At 46.5% G+C, this 19,576-nt stretch overlaps 1 protein-coding gene across 1 annotated transcript; it reads left to right on the top strand.

Annotated features, from left to right (window-relative positions):
* Window positions 1–2,165: 2,165 nt before the first annotated feature.
* Window positions 2,166–18,799, top strand: LOC107375000 (SWI/SNF-related matrix-associated actin-dependent regulator of chromatin subfamily B member 1). The gene is made up of 9 exons (XM_015943326.3): window positions 2,166–2,320; window positions 7,782–7,893; window positions 11,256–11,364; window positions 13,797–13,934; window positions 14,272–14,399; window positions 14,470–14,636; window positions 15,330–15,520; window positions 15,618–15,749; window positions 18,623–18,799. The coding sequence occupies exons 1-9, from the start codon at window positions 2,231–2,233 to the stop codon at window positions 18,660–18,662; spliced, it is 1,107 nt and encodes a 368-aa protein (XP_015798812.1). The 5' UTR covers window positions 2,166–2,230; the 3' UTR covers window positions 18,663–18,799.
* Window positions 18,800–19,576: the final 777 nt, after the last annotated feature.

The following is a 19,576-nucleotide window of genomic DNA, read 5'->3' as shown; positions in this document are numbered from 1 at the left end:
GCAGCTTAGACATCTCATGGGGCTTAAAGGAGATGTACAGTTGGATGTCATCTGCATAAAGATGGTAGGAGATTCCTTTGAAGGAGCTCAGGGTGTGCTGAAGAGGAAGCAGATAGAGGAGGAAGAGCAGAGGCCCCAGCACAGAACCTTGTGGGACACCATGGGTAAGAGAGGTGGTGGAGGACCTAAACTTGGAGACGGCCACAGAAAAGGAGCGCTCAGAAAGATGAGAGGAGAACCACTCCAGAGCAGATCCTGATAGGCCTACCCAGTCTCTCAGCCTCTCCAGTAGCAGGTGATGGTCAACAGTGTCAAAGGCTGCAGTCAGGTCCAGCAGGACCAGAACAGAACAGTCCCCTGCATCACTGTGAGTCAGAAGGTCATTAGAGACCCTAAGAAGAGCTGTTTCAGTATAATGAGCTCTAAGAAAATCCTGACTGGAAGCTATCATAGATGTTATGTTCATCAAGAGCAGCTGTGAGTTGTTTAGCCACAACCTTTTCCAAGATCTTGGAGATGAACGGAAGTTTAGAGATGGGTCTGAAGCTGCTATGGAGAGAGGGGTCGAGACTCGGTTTTTTAAGAAGCGGGTGGATTACAGCGTTCTTAAAGTAAGCAGGGACCTGACCAGAGACCAGAGAAGCATTAATTATAGAGCGCACGCTGGGACCGATGGGCTGAAAAGCACTTTTAAACAAAGATGAGGGTAAGATGTGGAGGGGGCATGCAGAGGTCTTGATAGAGTTAACTAGTTTGGTTAACTCAGGCAAAGAAACAGGAGCAAAGCTATCTAGGATGATGGGCCTGGTTGGAGTCGGGAGAGGCGGTGATAAGGCTGAAGGAGAGATGCTAGATCTAACCTTATTGACTTTGTCCACAAAGAAAGACAGAAAGTTCTCACAGTCTGCAACAGAGTGGGTGGAGGCTGTAGGACAGGCAGGAGAGACGATGCTGCTGATGGTGTTAAACAGCACCTTGGGGTTCCCTTTGCTCTGGGACACCAGGTTGGAGAAATAGGAAACCCTGGCATCTCTGACTGCAGAGTTGTCAGAAGATCCTTTAGGTGCAGCAGATGGACGTGGAGATGGGTTTTCTTCCACAAACGCTCAAATTTTCTGCATTGGCGCTTCAGGCTGCAAAGGCTGTCATTAAACCAGGGAGTAGGGTTCACTGCAGGAACTGATCTGGTTCTGACAGGACAGATGTTGTCCAGAATGGAGAGGCAGTGCTCATTAAACTGAGAAGTTAAGGAATCTGGGTCGTTATCAGAAGAACAGGGTGGATCAAAAGCAGCAGAAACATTGCTAGCTGTGCTCTCATTAAGAAAACGAGAACTAACCATACAGCGAGCAGGAGGTGGGGACGCAGAAAAAGACAAGTTAAAGAAAATGCAATGGTGATCTGAAATATAGACGTCGTCAGGACAAACACTGTCAGCATTTAGACTCAGGGTAAAAACAAGGTCCAGAGTGTGTCCCCTGGTGTGGGGGGCCAGAAACAAGCTGGGTAAAGCTGAAGGAGTCCATAAGGCTGGAGAAATTCATGGCAAAGTGATCAGAGGGATCATCAACGTGGATGTTAAAGTCACCAACATTCACCAGTCTGGACAGCAAGCGTCTAACAAGTGTTAGAGCATTAAGAAAAAAGGCGGAAATGCTGACTGTACCGCGCGGCGCTGTAGTCAAAAATGGCATCTGGTGATGGCGCAAACATCTTTTTTTAAGAAGAAAGGCTTTTCGCACTTTACCAATGTTTCCCACAAGGAAGCATGGGGCTGGCTGGTCAGGCTACAGAGGACAGCCAGTGGTCTTTAGATTCATGAAGCAGCAACAGCTTGGATTATTGTTTTCATACAAACTTCATTACATTTTTCAATTCAGTTCAGTTTATTTCTAAAGCGCCAAATCAAGACCAGAGTCGCCTCAAAGACCTTCACACAGTAAACATTCCAGTATGTCAGGTCATTAAGCCAATCAGTAAAAGGTTTCCTATATAAAGAACCCAGCAGGTTGTATCAAGTCACTGACTAGTGTCAGTCTTTACAGCAATCCTCATACTAAGCAAGTATGCAGCGAAAGTGTAGAGGAAAACTCCCTTTTATCAGGCTGAAAAGGTCCTACCTAGAGTTAATTGTTAGGATTTTACTGCATCGGAAGTTCAGACTTCCTACTTTCCCCTGGGACAGTGAACGCATCTGAACACAAGCTAGCTTGTTAGCGAGTTCGCAGAGATGCTGCTAGCTGTGAGTAAAACATTTGGCCAGAAACCCGTTAAATTCCAGCTGGAAGAAGATGGAGACTTCTACATGGTTGGATCGGAGGTAGGTGTGTGTGGTGACCGACTGTCGGTGCGTTTCTTCAGTTGAACCAGACATCATTCGTGCTAGCAGCAGTTAGCATGCTAAAGGACTGTAGCGACAAAGAGACTCCTGAAGAGCATCGCGGTTCGGGTGCACCTAGCCCAGCAGCAGCCGGCAGGTCCAGTATAAAAGGTGTTCCGAAACAAACAACACAAATTTTGAAATTTAACTACAGTTACTAGACTAGCTTTAGCGTTCCAACAGAGCAGGATTTTGAGCATTAAGTTGGTTTGAAAACCTGATTTAAACCCAGAAAGAACCTGACTGAAATGTTTGATGTTCAAACATCAAACACGAGTCACTCTGCTGTTTAACAAACTTTTCACTCATGAAACTAAAGAACATTCACGCAAATTATAAAATACATGAAATTATGTGATTTTTTTTCTCGGTCCTTGGACGCACCATGAACATATTTGTGTGTCACAACCTCACAACCATCGACATATATACACAACTAGAGGTTTTACCTCCACGAGATTATTTTTTTTTTTGGTATTAGAAACACGTTTTTATTTCATGTAATTTGATTTTAGAGTTTTTAGTGTTTCACAACCACAGATGTTATTGTGGACCAGAGAAAAGGAAGGACTTAATACAGTAGTCCATCGCTGTAATGCGGTTTACCCTTTGCAGCCTCGCCGTTTCGCAGATTTCTTTCTGTCAATAAATAAAAGGTCATCCATCCGTTTTCAGCTGCTTATCTGGAGGCTCCACACTCTACATCTTGTTTATTATTTGGGACTAAAAATCAATAATTTACATGTTGAAGAGGTTCATGTGAGTGATCACAGCTGCATTTTCTTTAAAGAGCAAGTCAACCCCTACAGAGTCTAACTCCACTCCCACTTCATGTTTGAAAAATGCAACACATGCTGTTGCCTGGCAGACCGAGGGGGCGGAGCCGCTAACAAATACACACACACTCAGGCTCACGACAGCATTGTGACATCATAATGTACCAGTTTACATCATAGCATACCTCTTAGCCAATAGCAGTGGTAGATTTAAATTAAAATACAGTGCAGAGTTTTTACCTGACAACGGCACAACACTGCCAGTTTTAGGCAGTTTTAAATTTTAACTAAGATGCACTGAAGTGCCAAATTATTGACGACACGTGTCTGCAGCACGATTAGACACTCGTTTATTTAGTTTATCAGCAAAAAATAGTTTATTTGGGGGTGACTTGCTCTTTAATTTCCAATCTAATGTTGAATCTGTGCCTCACAACCTAAAATCAAAGAGACGTATCATTAATCAGTCAACAGTGGATGGATTTTCTAGATTATTTGACAGCAGCTCAGTTCAGGGTGAAGATCCAAGCTTGTTTATCCAGTCCTTGGATAAGCTATGCTGCAGTATCTTAGACAAAGTGGCTCCCATTAAGCAGATCGTTTTATCTAACACAAAGAAAAGTCCTTGGATTAATTACAACATTTACAGTCTCAGAAGGACATGCCGCAGCAACTATGTGGCTGCACTGCACTGGTCTCCAGGTGAGGCAGCCGCACCTCCACCTGGCTCAGCCACTCACCTGCTGATATGACACGTTGTCGCTGGAAGCCGCTCACCTCCTTGAAAAAATGCCCTCCTCCCCTTTTCTTCTAATGATGGTTAACAGGAAATTCTCCAGAATGCTGCAGAATCTGTCTGCTCTTCTCCTGAGCGGTAAGTCTTGTGTGAGTGTGTGCTTGAGTGCACACGCTCGTTAACAACTCGTTTTTAGATTGAGAAACTCCGACAGCACACGGAGGGTGCGGTCTACCACTGCCTCAGTGCTGCTCTCTCGGTCCGCCAGGCGATGCCTCTTTCATAAGCGTTTAGCTAACTGGAAGTGTGGATGAAATACGTCTCCTCCCATGCATAGACCCTCACTTTAAAGTTTGCAGTGACATCATGATGACATCATGGTGAATTCACAGTGTTAGTATTGTTAGATCTTTCTGCAGCTTCTGACACAGTTGATCCCAGCACCTTAATTAACAGACTTGGTGACTTGGTGGGGATCTCTCTGGAACTGTTCTAGACTGGTTTAGATCATACCTTTCTAACAGAAGTTACAGTGTCTGTAGAAACCAGATCATGTCAGATTCTACCCATCTGTTCTGTGGGGCACCCCAAGGCTCTGTTTTGAGTCCACTGTTGTTTCTGCTGTACATACACCCTCTTGGACAGATGCCTGATTCTTTTCATGATGTCTCTTATCACCTATATGCAGATGATATTCAGCTGTACTGCTCCTTTAAGGATTCTGAGTTCTAAAAACTGTCTGAATTACTAGAGTGTCTTTCAGCGATCACCAGCTGGCTAGAAGATGACTTCCTTCAGTTAAACTCTGAAAAGACTGAATGTCTGATCATTGCCCCTGAGAGCACGGTTCCCCTGATTAGTCTAAAACTTGGTCATTTATCCTCTGCCGTCAAGACAAACTTAAGGCATTTGGGTGTTTTTGACCAATGTCTCTTGAAGGTCACTCAAAAACTTTGGTCCGAAACAGTTTTTATCATTTAAGAAATATCTCCAAACTGTGAAGGTTGGTGTCAAAACATGAACTTGAAATGGTTTTCCATGCCTTTATCTCCTCCCGTCTAGATTACTGTAACACACTTTTCACATGTTTTAACAAAAAAGCCCTTGACCGCCTTCAGCTGGTTCAGAACTCTGCAGCGAGGCTCCTAACTGGAGCAAACAGAAGAGCTCACATCACTCCTATTCTGATGCCTCTGCACTGGTTACCCGTTAACTTTAGAGTTTATTTTAGAGTCCTGACTAGAACCTTCAGGGCTCTGCATGGTCAAGCTCCTCCCTATATTACAGAAGTGTTAAAGCCTTATGCTCCAACCCGAGCCCTCAGGTCCACACACCAGAACCTTCTAGAAATTCCAAAGACCAGATACAAAAGTCGAGGTGATGGCTCCTTCCACTGTTGCACCCCGACTCTGGAACGATCTTCCTTTATCCTTACGCAGCGGTGACAGTCTAGACACTTAAAAAACAGCTTAAGACCCTTTTATTTAAATCGGCTTTTAACTAAACCTTTTATTTTCTTATTTTTAACTGAAATTTGTAATAATCTTTCAACTGTTTATAATTTATTTCATAATTGTATTACTTTTTTCTGGTTTTAATTTATTTATGACTATTTATATTGTTTTGATCTATGTGAAGCACTTTGTGATTTTCTGTCTGTGAGTGCTATAGAAATAAACGTACTTACTTATCTACTCCGAGCCCCTCCCGGATGACCGAGCTTCTCACCCTATCTCTAAGGGAGAGCCCAGACGCCCTGCGGCCGCTTGTATCCGCGATCTTGTTCTTTCAGTCACTACCCAAAGCTCGTGACCATAGGTGTCGAGAGCTTCGCCTTCTGACTCAGCTCTCTTCACCACGACAGACCGGTACAATGCCCGCATCACTGCAGATGCAGCACCAATCCGCCCATCGATCTCACGCTCCAGTTTTCCCTCACTCGTGAACAAGAACCTGAGATACTTAAACTCCTCCACTTGGGGCAGGACCTCATCCCTGACCCGGAGAAGGCATTCTACCCTTTTCCGACTCAAGACCACGGTCTCAGATTTAGAGGAGCTGATTCTCATCTCAGCTGCTTCACACTAAGTCCATCGTGAGCCGGAGAGCACGTTCCAATGAAGCCAACAGGACCACAACATCTGCAAAAAGCAGAGACCTGATCCTCAGGCCACCAAAACAGATCTCCTCAACACCTTGGCTGCTCCTATAAATCCTGTCCATAAAAGTTATGAACAGAATCGGTGAGAAATGGGTTATTACTACCAAGCAAGACGGAACAAATGCCACAAAATTTGTGCATCACCATGCTGGTGTTATGTCAATATGAGTTCCCCCGTCGAGATCCGTTTCTTTTCCACCCGGAGTCGTAGCGACATCACACCGGCACAGTGTCTCTTGTAAAAACGGCTTTTGAAAAATGACCTGAAAATGTTTTTATTAAAATTAAATGAATAAATTAAAATCAGTCATTGATATTTTAGTGCGAGTATCAAGTGTGTACCTCTGGGTGTGTGTGAGCATGACCTCTATTTTAGCCTTGTTATTGTGTTTAATCGATATTTACTAACTCTTATGTTAGCTGTCTTTAGTGAGCACAAGGACCTGTGCAATGACAATAAATGGTCTTAGAATGGGAGGTGTTGGTTCGTACAACCCTAATAGATGTGACCTGACAAGTCTGCTTGGTGAGCACACACCCAGGGTCTCTCCTGGTTCCAGTGGTAGCAGCGAGCTGGGGCAGCAGAATCTTAATCAGAATCAGAAAAGGTTTATTGCCATTGTCAGTGAACAAACAATTCACAAACTAGGAACTTGCTTTGGTACTAATGTGCTACATATAACATGAATAATAAGATTAAAAATAGAATAAAATATAATAAAAAACTAGAATAAAACTTTCAGCGATAAAAAATGGCAGGTAATGGTAACATGGCCGATAACGTGACATTGTGTCGAGTACAGAAGACCAGCATTGTTGTGTGTTTATAAGCTGTTCACAAGTCTTAACGGCAGATGGAAAGAAGCTGTTCTTAGGGCGGGAGGTTCTGGTCCGGATGGACCGTAACCTCCCGCCTGAGGGAAGCGGCTCAAAAAGTCTGTGACCCGGGTAAGAAGGGTCAGCTGCTATCCTGCCTGCACGCCCCCGAGTTCTGGAGATGTACGGGTCCTGGAGAGATGGAAGGCTGCAGCCAATCACCTTCTCAGCAGAGCGCACAATGCGCTGCAGTCTAGGTTTGTCCCTCACCGTGGCTCCAGCGTACCACACAGCGATGGAGGAGGTGAGGATGGACTCAGTGATGGCCGTGTAAAACTGCACCATCATCTGGGCCGGCAGCTTGGCCTTTTTCAACTGCCGCAGACAAAAACAAACAAAACACGACGCACGTTTGCACCAGGGCGTCCTTCCTCGGCGCCATCTTGGTTAGGTAAAAAGAAGAGTGGAAGGTCGGATCCGACCCGAACGCGGAACGTCGCGTCTGGCTGCTATGGCCGTACTATAATCAGCGTTGTGTGTTCCAGCGGTCTTTTGTGAGAAAAGATATTCAGGCAGTTCACTTAAGTTAATTAATGGAAATCTAGTGACACACCTGAAAACAACTCCTGCCTTTAGCGGAACTTTGAATGTTGTTTTTTACAGTGCATCGTGTTCTGCGTCACGATTGGGGCATTGAGGGGTTTAACCGCCTCAAAGCATCTATAATCACTGTAAAAAGGAAGCTGGCTACTTTGCAGATTTCACCTATTGCGGGCTAAACGAGGGACCACTGTATGTGTGTGTGAATATTACTTCCTGCTGGGTGCTGATGGTGAACGTGTGATGTTCTCCTCACGTCTTTGGTGTTCCAGCACACCCAGGTTTCACCTCTGACGTGTGTCTTTTGTCCAGGTGGGAAACTACCTTCGGATGTTCAGAGGGTCGCTCTATAAAAGATATCCATCATTATGGAGGAGGCTGGCTTCTGTGGAGGAGAGGAAGAAAATCATGGCATCATCACATGGTGAGAGGCTTAAATCTCCGATTACTCAACTATCAGTTTTAAACCAAAACTAGTCAGGTTAGTTATTACACCAGAAGTATGAGAGCTGGTTATCAGCAGTGTTGGGAACGTTTGTTTCAAAAATGAACTTGTTCAAAGTTCAGTTCATACATTTTAAAACTAACTAGTAAATTTTTTAGTTCATCATAAAATTTTTATGAACCAAGTTCACAGTTACAAAACTAACTAGTTCATCATTCTTTTATCAGAATACATATAATATATGATTCCTCTGATTTTATTGAACTGTTTCTCTCTTTGTTTTTTCTTGTTTGGGTTTTATTATTGTTTTATTGTATTTTATTACGTGTTTTCTGTCAAGTGACCTTGGGTGTCCTGAAAGGCGCTTTTAAATAAAATGTATTATTATTATTATTATTATATATATCTAATTAATTAGAGGCTTTGTAATTAATTAATCTAAATTAATCACATTTTTAGAGTGTTTCTGTTTTAACTTAAACTTCTGTTTTCAACTTTAAGACACGTTGTTTGTGATTGTTTACAGAGTAGTGAGAACAAGGAGCGTTCTCCCGGCAGCAGCCAGGTGCCTCTCGTTTGTCTGACTACTTTCATAAACTACTGTTAGGGCAAAGAATTATTCTGTCTGGTGTGCTTTCAGCGCTGCACAGATGTTATGTAAATGTTAAAAATATAGCTTACCGCAACTTTTGTAAAGTTTCCGGTGTCACCGGGCAGCTGCAGCAGAGACGATCTCTGAAAAGTGTCCGGGACACGGACTCCGTTGTTGTCTGGAAGTTTTTTTCAAGTTAAGAGAAGAGGCAGACGGGTTTCCTAAATCGTGCATCAGTCCAAGCAAGGCAACTTCTTTCTGTTTTTATTCCGTTTTAGTAGCCATTAGCGCTGTGCATTGTTGTGTGCGTCAGTGATATTTGGTCTACGAGGAAATCGTGCAATAACAAAGGTTCCGCCTTTCTCGAAATGCAAGCTGTGAGTAAATGCGTTAATTTTTTTAACGCATCATTTTTTTCTAATTAATTAATCGTAATTAACGCATTAAAGTCACGGCCCCAATATATATATATATATATATATATATAAATAAACTGCTCACAAGAATTAAAGGAACACTTTTTTTTAAGTGGGCCTGGCATGAAATCAATTAAACCTGTCTGATAATTTCCTGGCTGGTTAAGCAGCTGAGGGCATTGTTAATCACTTTCAGCTGGATTGGTGTTCATGGACTTAAAGGGACTTTTCGAATTTTTGAATTTTTATGCTCGCGATAGCCCCCTCAGGCCAAAAGCGTCACGGCAGCTTCAATAGTAGGCTCGTGCATGAGGCGCGTATGCTGTACTCCTTAACGAAAATAACAGCTGAGACAGTCCCGTGTGTGTGTGTGTGTGTGTGTGTGTGGCCTGGAGGACAGAGGACAGGAGAACGCGCAGCTAATTAATTAAATAATTTGGTTCTGTAACTTTCTCTTCAGCACAGCCGACAAAGGTTTATGATGGGTCAGTCCTCCTGCATGCTCAGATCATTCCCTTCCCTTGCTTGAAAAATTGTTCCAAAATGAAAGTTGAACCCACATCTTTTTTATCTGTGAATTCAATGCCGTTCGGCGAGTCTCAAATAAAAATTTGGGCATCTTACTGTAAAAAATATACCATTAATGTAAAAAAGAAACTCTAAAAATGTTCACACCCAGAATCGAACCCAGGCCTTCTGCATGGGAGTCAGACATCTTACAAGGTGAGCTACGCTGTAGTAACATTCACAGTATCTGTAACATTTATATCCTTGATGACAGCTGAAACAGTCAAACCAAAGAACGGTTCGGAGCGAAAATGGCTATTTTGTTGCTAATTAGCAGGAAATATCTAGAAGAAAGTTCTACAGAAAGTAGCTAAGGGTCCTCAGAAATGTAGCTAGCTTTGTCCCCAGGGCTTTAGGAACAGCGACAAAGTGGCACTGCCTCTCTCTCTGCTGCTAAAGCTACGGATAGCAAATGCTACGGGCGATGCCTGAGCGTGAACGTGCATGAAGCAGCCTGCTCGACCCGAGCATCTCTCTTTTTCTGTGATTTTACAGAAAAACAGGCAATCACAGTAAAAATGCCAGGGCTCATCCTACAGGACCAGGGCATTGCAGGAGAACGTATGAAGAAGACATTTATTATTTCTATGCATGTTTTGGCCGTCAAACTTCCATAATGCCCCTTTAACGACAGGTGCACTAAAGTGGCAACAATTACAAGACCCTCAAAACACGACTGGTTTAACATGTAGAGGTCATTTCAAGTTTCTTCCTCTTGATCTTTTTCGGCTGGTTTTCCACTCGTGCTGGTTTTGGCTCTACTGGCAGTATGAGGCGATTCCTTAACCCTACAGAAGTTGCACAGGTTGTCCAACTTCTCCAGGATGGCACATCCACACGTGCTGCAGCAAGAAGGTTTAACGTGTCTCCCTGCACAATCTCCAGAACAAGGAGGTTTCAGGAGACTGGCGGTTATTCTCGGAGAGCTGGACAGGGCCGTAGAAGGTCCCCAACCCATCAGCACGACCAATACCTGCTCCTTTGTGCAAGGCGGAACAGGCTGAGCACTGCTCGTGCCCTACAGAATGACCTCCAGAGGGCCACTGGTGTGAATGTCTCTATCCAAACAATCAGGAACAGACTTCATGAAGATGGCCTGAGGGCCCGACGTCCTGTAGTGGGCCCTGTGCTTACTGCCCAGCACCGTAGAGCTCGACTGGCATTTGCTCAAGAACACCAGGATTGGCAAGTCCGCCACTGGCGCCCTGTACGTTTTACAGACGAGAGCAGGTTCACCCTGAGCACCTGTGATAGGCGTGAAAGAGTCTGGAGAAGACAAGGAGAACCTAGCCGCACAGCCTTTCTGTGGAAGCTCGTAGCGTACCTTTGTGACGCAGTTCTTGCACGCCTCATAGTCTTCATCCAGCTGTACTGATACTCCTTCGTTAGATCAAATTTCACAAGATCAATAATATTGATAATTCATATTTATACGGAATATCACATCTTATTGATCGTTTAATAAAAGTAACCACTTGCATCACGTTACAATACCATGCCATATTTATTTGTAAGGCACCAAAGTTTATTGGCTTCAATAACCGGTTAAACAAACTTTGGAAAACGTGCATCCTTACTAGCTACCAGGAACTGGTTCAGATGTCATAGGTACCCATCTCTAGTTCATTCTGCTCTCTGTTTAATGCGCTTCAAGTCCGTTGTCCTGGAAACATGTGATCCTGAACCGTGCTGAGACAGCAGGTGTTTACCTGAGATCACCTGAAGAGATTAATCCTGGAAATGCTGGTTTCTGCTTCTACTCACAGCCACCAGCGTGACGCTGCTGAAGGCCTCAGAGTGTGAGGAGATCTTTGAGGGAAATGATGAGAAGTACAAGGCAGTGTCCATCAGCACGGAGCCGCCGGCCTACCTCAGGTAACCGTCAGATAGCTCAGGTGTAAAGGGGTAACTCATTCTAGGAGATGATGAAACAGGTGTGTGATCTTCACAGGTGTACCACCTCCAGAAGACCTTTGATCTCACGCTGTCTCATGTTTGTTCCTTCAAACTGCTGATTAAGGTTTAGCGTAGAGAAATTCTGAAGAACATTTATCACCTTATCCACCAAGAACCTCCCAGGACCATGTTCTAGATCCATGTCAGGTTCTAGGTCCTTTTCAGGTTCTAGATCCTTGTCTGGTTCTAGATCATCATTAGGTACTAGATCCATGTTAGGTTCTAGATCCTTGTCAGGTTCTAGGCCCTCGTAGGGTTCTAGGTCCTTTCCGGGTTCTAGATCCTAGTCAGGATCTAGATCGTCATAGGGTTCTAAGCCCTCTTCGGGTTCTAGGTCCTCGTTGGGTTCTAGGTCCTCTTCGGGTTCTAGGTCCTTGTCAGGATCTAGATCGTCATAGGGTTCTAGGCCCTCTTAAGGTTCTAGGTCCTTGTCAGGTTCTAGGTCCTAGTCAGGTTGTAGGCCCTCTTCAGGTTCTAGGCCCTCTTCGGGTTCTAGGTCCTCGTCGGTTTCTAGGTCCTCGTCGGGTTCTAGGTCCTCGTTGGGTTCTAGGTCCTCGTCGGGTTCTAGGTCCTCTTCGGTTTCTAGGTCCTCGTCGGGTTGTAGGTGCTCTTCGGTTTCTAGGTCCTCGTCGGGTTCTAGGTCCTCGTCGGGTTGTAGGTCCTCGTCGGGTTCTAGGTCCTCTTCGGTTTCTAGGTCCTCGTCGGGTTGTAGGACATCGTCGGGTTGTAGGACATCGTCGGGTTGTAGGACATCGTCGGGTTGTAGGTCCTCGTCGGGTTGTAGGTCCTCGTCGGGTTGTAGGTCCTCGTCGGGTTGTAGGTTCTCGTCGGGTTGTAGGTCCTCTTCGGTTTCTAGGTCCTCGTCGGGTTGTAGGACATCGTCGGGTTGTAGGTCCTCGTCGGTTTCTAGGTCCTCGTCGGGTTGTAGGTCCTCGTCGGGTTGTAGGTCCTCGTCGGGTTGTAGGTCCTCTTCGGTTTCTAGGTCCTCGTCGGGTTGTAGGTCCTCGTCGGGTTGTAGGTCCTCGTCGGTTTCTAGGTCCTCGTCGGGTTGTAGGTCCTCGTCGGGTTGTAGGTCCTCTTCGGTTTCTAGGTCCTCGTCGGGTTGTAGGTCCTCGTCGGGTTGTAGGTCCTCTTCGGTTTCTAGGTCCTCGTCGGGTTGTAGGACATTGTCGGGTTGTAGGTCCTCGTCGGGTTGTAGGTCCTCGTCGGGTTGTAGGTCCTCGTCGGGTTGTAGGTCCTCGTCGGGTTGTAGGTCCTCTTCGGTTTCTAGGTCCTCGTCGGGTTGTAGGACATCGTCGGGTTGTAGGTCCTCGTCGGGTTCTAGGTCCTCTTCGGTTTCTAGGTCCTTGTCGGGTTGTAGGTGCTCTTCGGTTTCTAGGTCCTCGTCGGGTTGTAGGACATCGTCGGGTTGTAGGACATCTGTAGGATGTAGGATTACTGCAACTCTCTCTATGCAGGGTTGTGTCAGTCAACACTGCGTCGCCTACAGGTTGTGCAGAACAGCGCTGCCAGGTTCCTGACTGGGACCAGGAAACGGGACCACATTAGCCCAGTTCTGGCCTCCCTGCACTGGCTTCCGATTTGCTATCGCTCACAATTCAAAATACTCGTCTTTGTTTATCATTTCTTCCAGGGTGGTGGTCCCCCCTATCTGGCCACTCTCCTGAACAGACACTCCCCATCACGCGCTCTGCGCTCCTCTGACCAAGGCCTGCTCGCTGTCCCTCGGTCTAGGTGTCGTACCCGTGGGGACCGGGCTTTCTCAGTCCTAGCACCGTCACTCTGGAACCAGTTGCCACCCTCAGTTAGGCTGTCCCCTTCTCTGCCAGTCTTTAAGAATCACCTAAAAACACACCTCCTCCGCTTGGCGTTTCCAGAACATGTTTGATTATGGCCCTCTATTATGTTGAATCCATTCCACAGTTTTCATTGGTACACTCAATCCAACCACTCAATCCAAATGTGTTTCACACATTTGTATTTTACCGGAATGTTTCTTCTATCTTGTAATTTCCATTTTGTATTTTGTAATTTGTATTTCTTTTATTGTTGATTTATTCAATATAATTACTTACAACTGTACCATGTTCAGCGCTTTGGGCTTCCTGACAGGGTTGCGGAAGGCGCTATATAAATAAAGCTTTGATTGATTGATTGATTGACATCGTCGGGTTCTAGGTCCTCGTTGGGTTGTAGGTCCTCGTCGGGTTGTAGGTCTTCGTCGGGTTCTAGGTCCTCGTCGGGTTCTAGGTCCTCGTTGGGTTGTAGGTCCTCTTTGGGTTCTAGGTCCTCATCAAGTTCTAGGTCCTTTTCAGGTTTGTGAAACTGTCGTTTTACTGTTTTTGTTTCAGGGAGCAGAAGTCGAAGAGGAGCAGTCAGTGGGTTCCCACGTTACCCAACAGCTCCCATCACTTAGACGCTGTTCCATCTTCAACCACCATCAACCGTAACCGGATCGGACGGGACAAGAAGAGAACATTCCCTCTGTGGTGTGAACGCTGTCTTCTTCTGTTCTTAGTTTTGTTTGTTTTGACGTTTCATCCTCGTCTCTGAAGAAACTGTCCTGGTCGGGCCCAGATAGGGTTAGGCTTTATTCAGGCTCAGCAGCAGATCCTTTAAGTCCTGGAAGTTCTCATTCAGAACCTTTATGGACTGGATTCAGCAGAAGGTGGATTGGCCTGGTTCAGTGATGATGTTCTGAATAAACTGGTTGTCCAGGTAAAATGAGGCCTGTGTTGTTAGCAGAAGCATCATAACTGATGGTAAACCCAACATCTGAATCACATCTCTGACTAAATAAAACTCCAAGTTTCTCGTCTTGTCCAGCTTCGACGACCACGATCCGGCTGTGATCCATGAGAACGCGGCACAGCTGGAGACCCTGGTCCCCATCCGACTGGACATGGAGATCGATGGGCAGAAGCTGAGGGACGCCTTCACGTGGAACATGAACGGTAGGAGCTGAGTGACTGTTTGTAGCCCCGGCTGACTGTTCCCAGCTGCTGACGTGACTCCTGTCCTCAGAGAAGCTGATGACTCCAGAGATGTTCGCAGAGATCCTGTGTGACGACCTGGACCTGAACCCTCTGGCCTTCGTCCCAGCCGTGGCCTCGGCTATCCGCCAGCAGATCGAGTCGTATCCCACCGACAGCCTCCTGGAGGAGCAGGCGGATCAGAGAGTTATCATCAAGGTGGGTCAGAACCGGTGGTACGGTTAAAGTCGGGAATCATCTCGGGGTTTAACGTAAACATATGTTAACATAAATCACACAGACATGTTCTGTAAAGGTTCTGAACTCCAGAAGAATTTTACTGCTGCTTTTCTCAGACTCTGGTTAGAAAAAAAATGTAAAACAAAACAATCTGTCATTTTATGTTCACGGTAGAAAACATTTAAATGTTAAAATGGCTTGCCGTAGAGCCTGTTCTAGATGCAGGGTAACAGAACGCCACTACATGAACACTTGTTCTAAAATCACTTCAGTCACCGACACGGTCCGACTCAGTCGGAGCATTTCTGTCTCCATGATGATGTCAGAGATGATGAAACAAGTTGGGGGTGTGGCTACTTTTTTCTGCTGGCTCTGCAGATGGACGAGTCATCGTCCTGAGCTTCTCCTCTAGCAGCTTTAGAAATCTAAAATATTCCCTCACTGGAGACTTGAAGAGCTTCCTAGGAGGAATAAGAGCAGTCCATCTGTGGTTCTGGTTCTGCCGTGGTCCGTGTGAGGTGCTCCAGTGGTGCTGTTGTCTCTGGTTCTGGTGGATTTTTGGGGCGGTATTGAAGCCTTACCGGTGGGTTCACCACCGTGTTTTGCAGTAATCCTTGTAACCCTGCATCAGAGTGGGTCCATGTTAACGTCTGAACTGGTTCTGGTCTTCAGCTGAACATCCATGTGGGGAACATCTCACTGGTGGACCAGTTTGAGTGGGACATGTCTGAGAAGGAAAACTCCCCAGAGTCGTTTGCTCTGAAGCTGTGCTCGGAGCTTGGTCTGGGTGGAGAGTTCGTCACCACCATCGCTTACAGCATCCGTGGTCAGCTGAGCTGGCACCAGAGGACTTACGCCTTCAGGTACCGAGCCCAGTCTGACAGAACCGCGACCCAAAAGCAGGCCCTTGGCCCCATCAAGGTTCCTTTACGACATGGCTGTTTCTCTGCATCTTTCCAGTGAGAACCCCCTCCCCACCGTAGAGATCGCCATCAGAAACACGGGCGATGCAGACCAGTGGTGCCCCCTGCTGGAGACCCTCACAGATGCTGAGATGGAGAAGAAGATTCGAGATCAGGACAGGAACACCAGGTGAGAGCTTTACGATCAGAACCAGGTAGTTTTACAGATCCAGGATCAGAACATCAGCTGGAATAAAGTTCCAGAAGTAAAGAATCATCATCATCATTGTTGTTGTTATAACAACAATCATTACAGGACTACAAGCTCTACGCAAGACCCGGTTATTCACCCATTCACTCACTGGTGGTGATTAGCTACATCATAGCCACAGCTGTCCTGGGACACACAGAGGAGCCCCTGGTTCCTGTCAGTGAGTCCCACCGGTGGTGGGGGTGTCCTGCCCAAGGACACAATGACCTGGATTTAAACCGACAACCTCCTGTCACAGAGCAATCTCCTCCCCCTGAGCTGCCGTCCCACAAGCATTAAAAAGGGCTTCTAACTAGGGGTGTAACCGTTCACGGGGAGTGTTGGACCATTCGGTTCGGTCCACTTGCGAACCGTTTCGGTTTATTTTTAACATTAAATAACAAATTTTTGTTTGTGTGATTTAAGTGCAACAGATAAAAGTTCCTAGGCGAGTTTCCACACGGACGCTGTATTGAGTGACGCATGATGGCTGCACGCGCCCTATCTCCGTTTTAAAAATGTGATCTGCAAAATCTGATCACGGCCTTTCAGAGCGGATCAAACCAGCTGCAGGAGCTGCTACTAGAGCTGCTGCTGGAGCTGCTACTGGAGCTGCTGCTGCAGGAGCTGGTACTAGAGTTGCTACTGGAGCGGCTGCTGGAGCGGCTGCTGGAGCTGCTACTGGAGCTGCTGCTGGAGCTGCTACTGGAGCTGGTACTAGAGCTGCTACTGGAGCTGCTGCTGCAGGAGCTGGTACTAGAGTTGCTACTGGAGCTGCTACTGGAGCTGCTGCTGCAGGAGCTGGTACTAGAGTTGCTACTGGAGCTGCTGCTGCAGGAGCTGGTACTAGAGTTGCTACTGGAGCTGCTACTGGAGGTGCTGCTGCAGGAGCTGGTACTAGAGTTGCTACTGGAGCGGCTGCTGGAGCTGCTGCTGGAGCTGCTACTGGAGCTGCTGCTGGAGCTGCTACTAGAGCTGCTGCTGGAGCTGCTACTAGAGCTGCTACTGGAGCTGCTGCTGCAGGAGCTGGTACTAGAGTTGCTACTGGAGCTGCTACTGGAGCTGCTGCTGCAGGAGCTGGTACTAGAGTTGCTACTGGAGCTGCTGCTGCAGGAGCTGGTACTAGAGTTGCTACTGGAGCTGCTACTGGAGCTGCTGCTGCAGGAGCTGGTACTAGAGTTGCTACTGGAGCGGCTGCTGGAGCTGCTACTGGAGCTGCTGCTGGAGCTGCTACTAGAGCTGCTACTGGAGCTGCTACTGGAGCGGCTGCTGGAGCTGCTACTGGAGCTGCTACTAGAGCTGCTACTGGAGCTGCTACTAGAGCTGCTACTGGAGCGGCTGCTGGAGCTGCTACTGGAGCTGCTACTAGAGCTGCTACTGGAGCTGCTACTAGAGCTGCTACTGGAGCGGCTGCTGGAGCTGCTACTGGAGCTGCTGCTGCTGCAGGAGCTGCTGCTGGAGCTGCTACTAGAGCTGCTACTGGAGCTTGCTACTGGAGCTGGTACTGGAGCTGCTGCTGCAGGAGCTGCTACTGGAGCTGCTGCTGGAGCTTGCTACTGGAGCTGCTACTGGAGCTGCTGGAGCTGCTACTGGAGCTTGCTACTGGAGCTGCTACTAGAGTTGCTACTGGAGCTGGTACTAGAGCTGTTACTAGAGTTGCTGCTGATGGAGCATCTACTAGAGCTGCTGCTGGAGCTGCTACTGGAGCTGGTTCTAGAGCTGCTACTGGAGCTGTTGCTGCTGGAGCTGCTACTGGAGCTGCTGCAATTGGAGCTGCGACTAGAGCTGCTGCTGCAGGAGCTGCTACTAGAGCTGCTGGTGGAGCTGCTACTGGAGCTGCTATTGGATCTGCTACTGGAGCTGGTACTAGAGCTGCCACTGGAGCTGCTATTGGATCTGCTACTAGAGCTGCTGCTACTGGAGCTGCTGGTGGAGCTGCTACTGGAGCCTGTAGATCGTCGCGTCGCCCCTCCCTCCCTTCTCTCACACTGCCGACACACAGTGGCTAAAATGTAACCAAACACGTCTGCTGAACTTCCCCCCCGGGGACAACTGATGTAACGTTTTCATCCTACAACAAAAATACGGCGTGGAGGAAGCTTGTCATTCAATATGAGATTTAAAGAAGAAACTCCGGGTGGTGTGAGGTCAGTTTTTAAGGCTTGCTGCAGAAATAAAAACAGGAGCATCAACAGTCAAACACAACACGTCTGTGTGAGCGTGACACTGGTAACTGCACTAATAACCTGTGAAATAATAAAAGATGCTAGATCAGCAGCCTGTGCTGACACCTGCTTCTGCTCGCTATAGCAGCCGCTTCAGACATTAAATAAATAAATATAATAAAACTAATCAAACCGAGCTCTTCAACAAACCGTACCGAATATGGTTTTAGCGTTCCGTTACACCCCTACTAGTCATGGCAGCGCACACCTGAACTGGTTTATACTGGTTCCAGCAGCCTCTCCCTGAGACTGGTTCTGGTTCTTAAGAGGCCAACAGGTGTTTAGCTGCTTGATGAAACCTGAAGGATGAGACTCAGGTTCAGGTCTCTGTTGACTTTCTGAATCAGTTCACCGGCGGGAGAGATTTCTCACCTGACGAACACCAGGAACTCTGGGTCAGAAGGTTGCTCTGTAAGCAGTAGGTTGTGGGTTCAAACCCATGTGTGGCTGCTGTGTAGGTCAGCACCTCCAGCCAGGTGTCCTTAGACTGTGGAGGCCTGGGGTGACTCGGGTTGAGTTGATTCACTTTAAAGTACTTTGGAGTCCTGACAAATCCAAGATGGTGATTAACAGAGTCCACCTTTACAGGCGAATGAGACGGCTGGCCAACACTGCTCCCTCCTGGTAGAGACACAGCAGGACGTCCATAAACCCCAACACAACCAGAACATGGACTCGTGGACCGGGCCACCAACACCTCCAGATGTTCTTCTGATCCGTTTCATCGTGGCTCTGCCTCATCATATATGTAGCAGCTGGTGGAGCTCTGACCAGCCTTCTCACACACACACACACACACACACACACACACACACACACACACACACACACACACACACACACACACACACACACACACACACACACACAAATACACACACACATATAGAAATAAACACACATACACATAGAAATAAACACACACACACACACACACATAGAAATAAACACACGTACACATAGAAATAGACACACACACACACACACACATAGAAATAAACACACACACATAGAAATAAACACGTACACATAGAAATAGACACACACACACACACACACACACACATAGAAATAAACACACACACACACACACATAGAAATAAGCACACACACACACACACACACACACACACATAGAAATAAGCACACACACACACACACACAAAAATATACACACACACATATAAACACACACACATAGAAATAAACACACACACACACACATAGAAATAAACACACACACACATAGAAATAAACACACATAGAAATAAGCACACACACACACACAAATACACACATATATAAACACACACACACACACACAAATACACCTACACACATAGAAATAGACATACACATAGAAATAAACACACACACACACAAATACACCCACACACATAGAAATAAACACACACACACAAATACACACACACACATATAAACACACACACATAGAAATAAACACACATACACATAGAAATAAACACACACACACACAAATGCACCCACACACATAGAAATAGACATACACATAGAAATAAA

The sequence above is a fragment of the Nothobranchius furzeri genome, chromosome 6, assembly GCF_043380555.1.
Source record: "Nothobranchius furzeri strain GRZ-AD chromosome 6, NfurGRZ-RIMD1, whole genome shotgun sequence".
In the NCBI taxonomy this organism is placed as follows: Eukaryota; Metazoa; Chordata; class Actinopteri; order Cyprinodontiformes; family Nothobranchiidae; genus Nothobranchius; species Nothobranchius furzeri.
The sequence above is the reverse complement of the archived record's forward strand: the minus strand, read 5'-3'. Positions and strand labels throughout refer to the sequence as shown.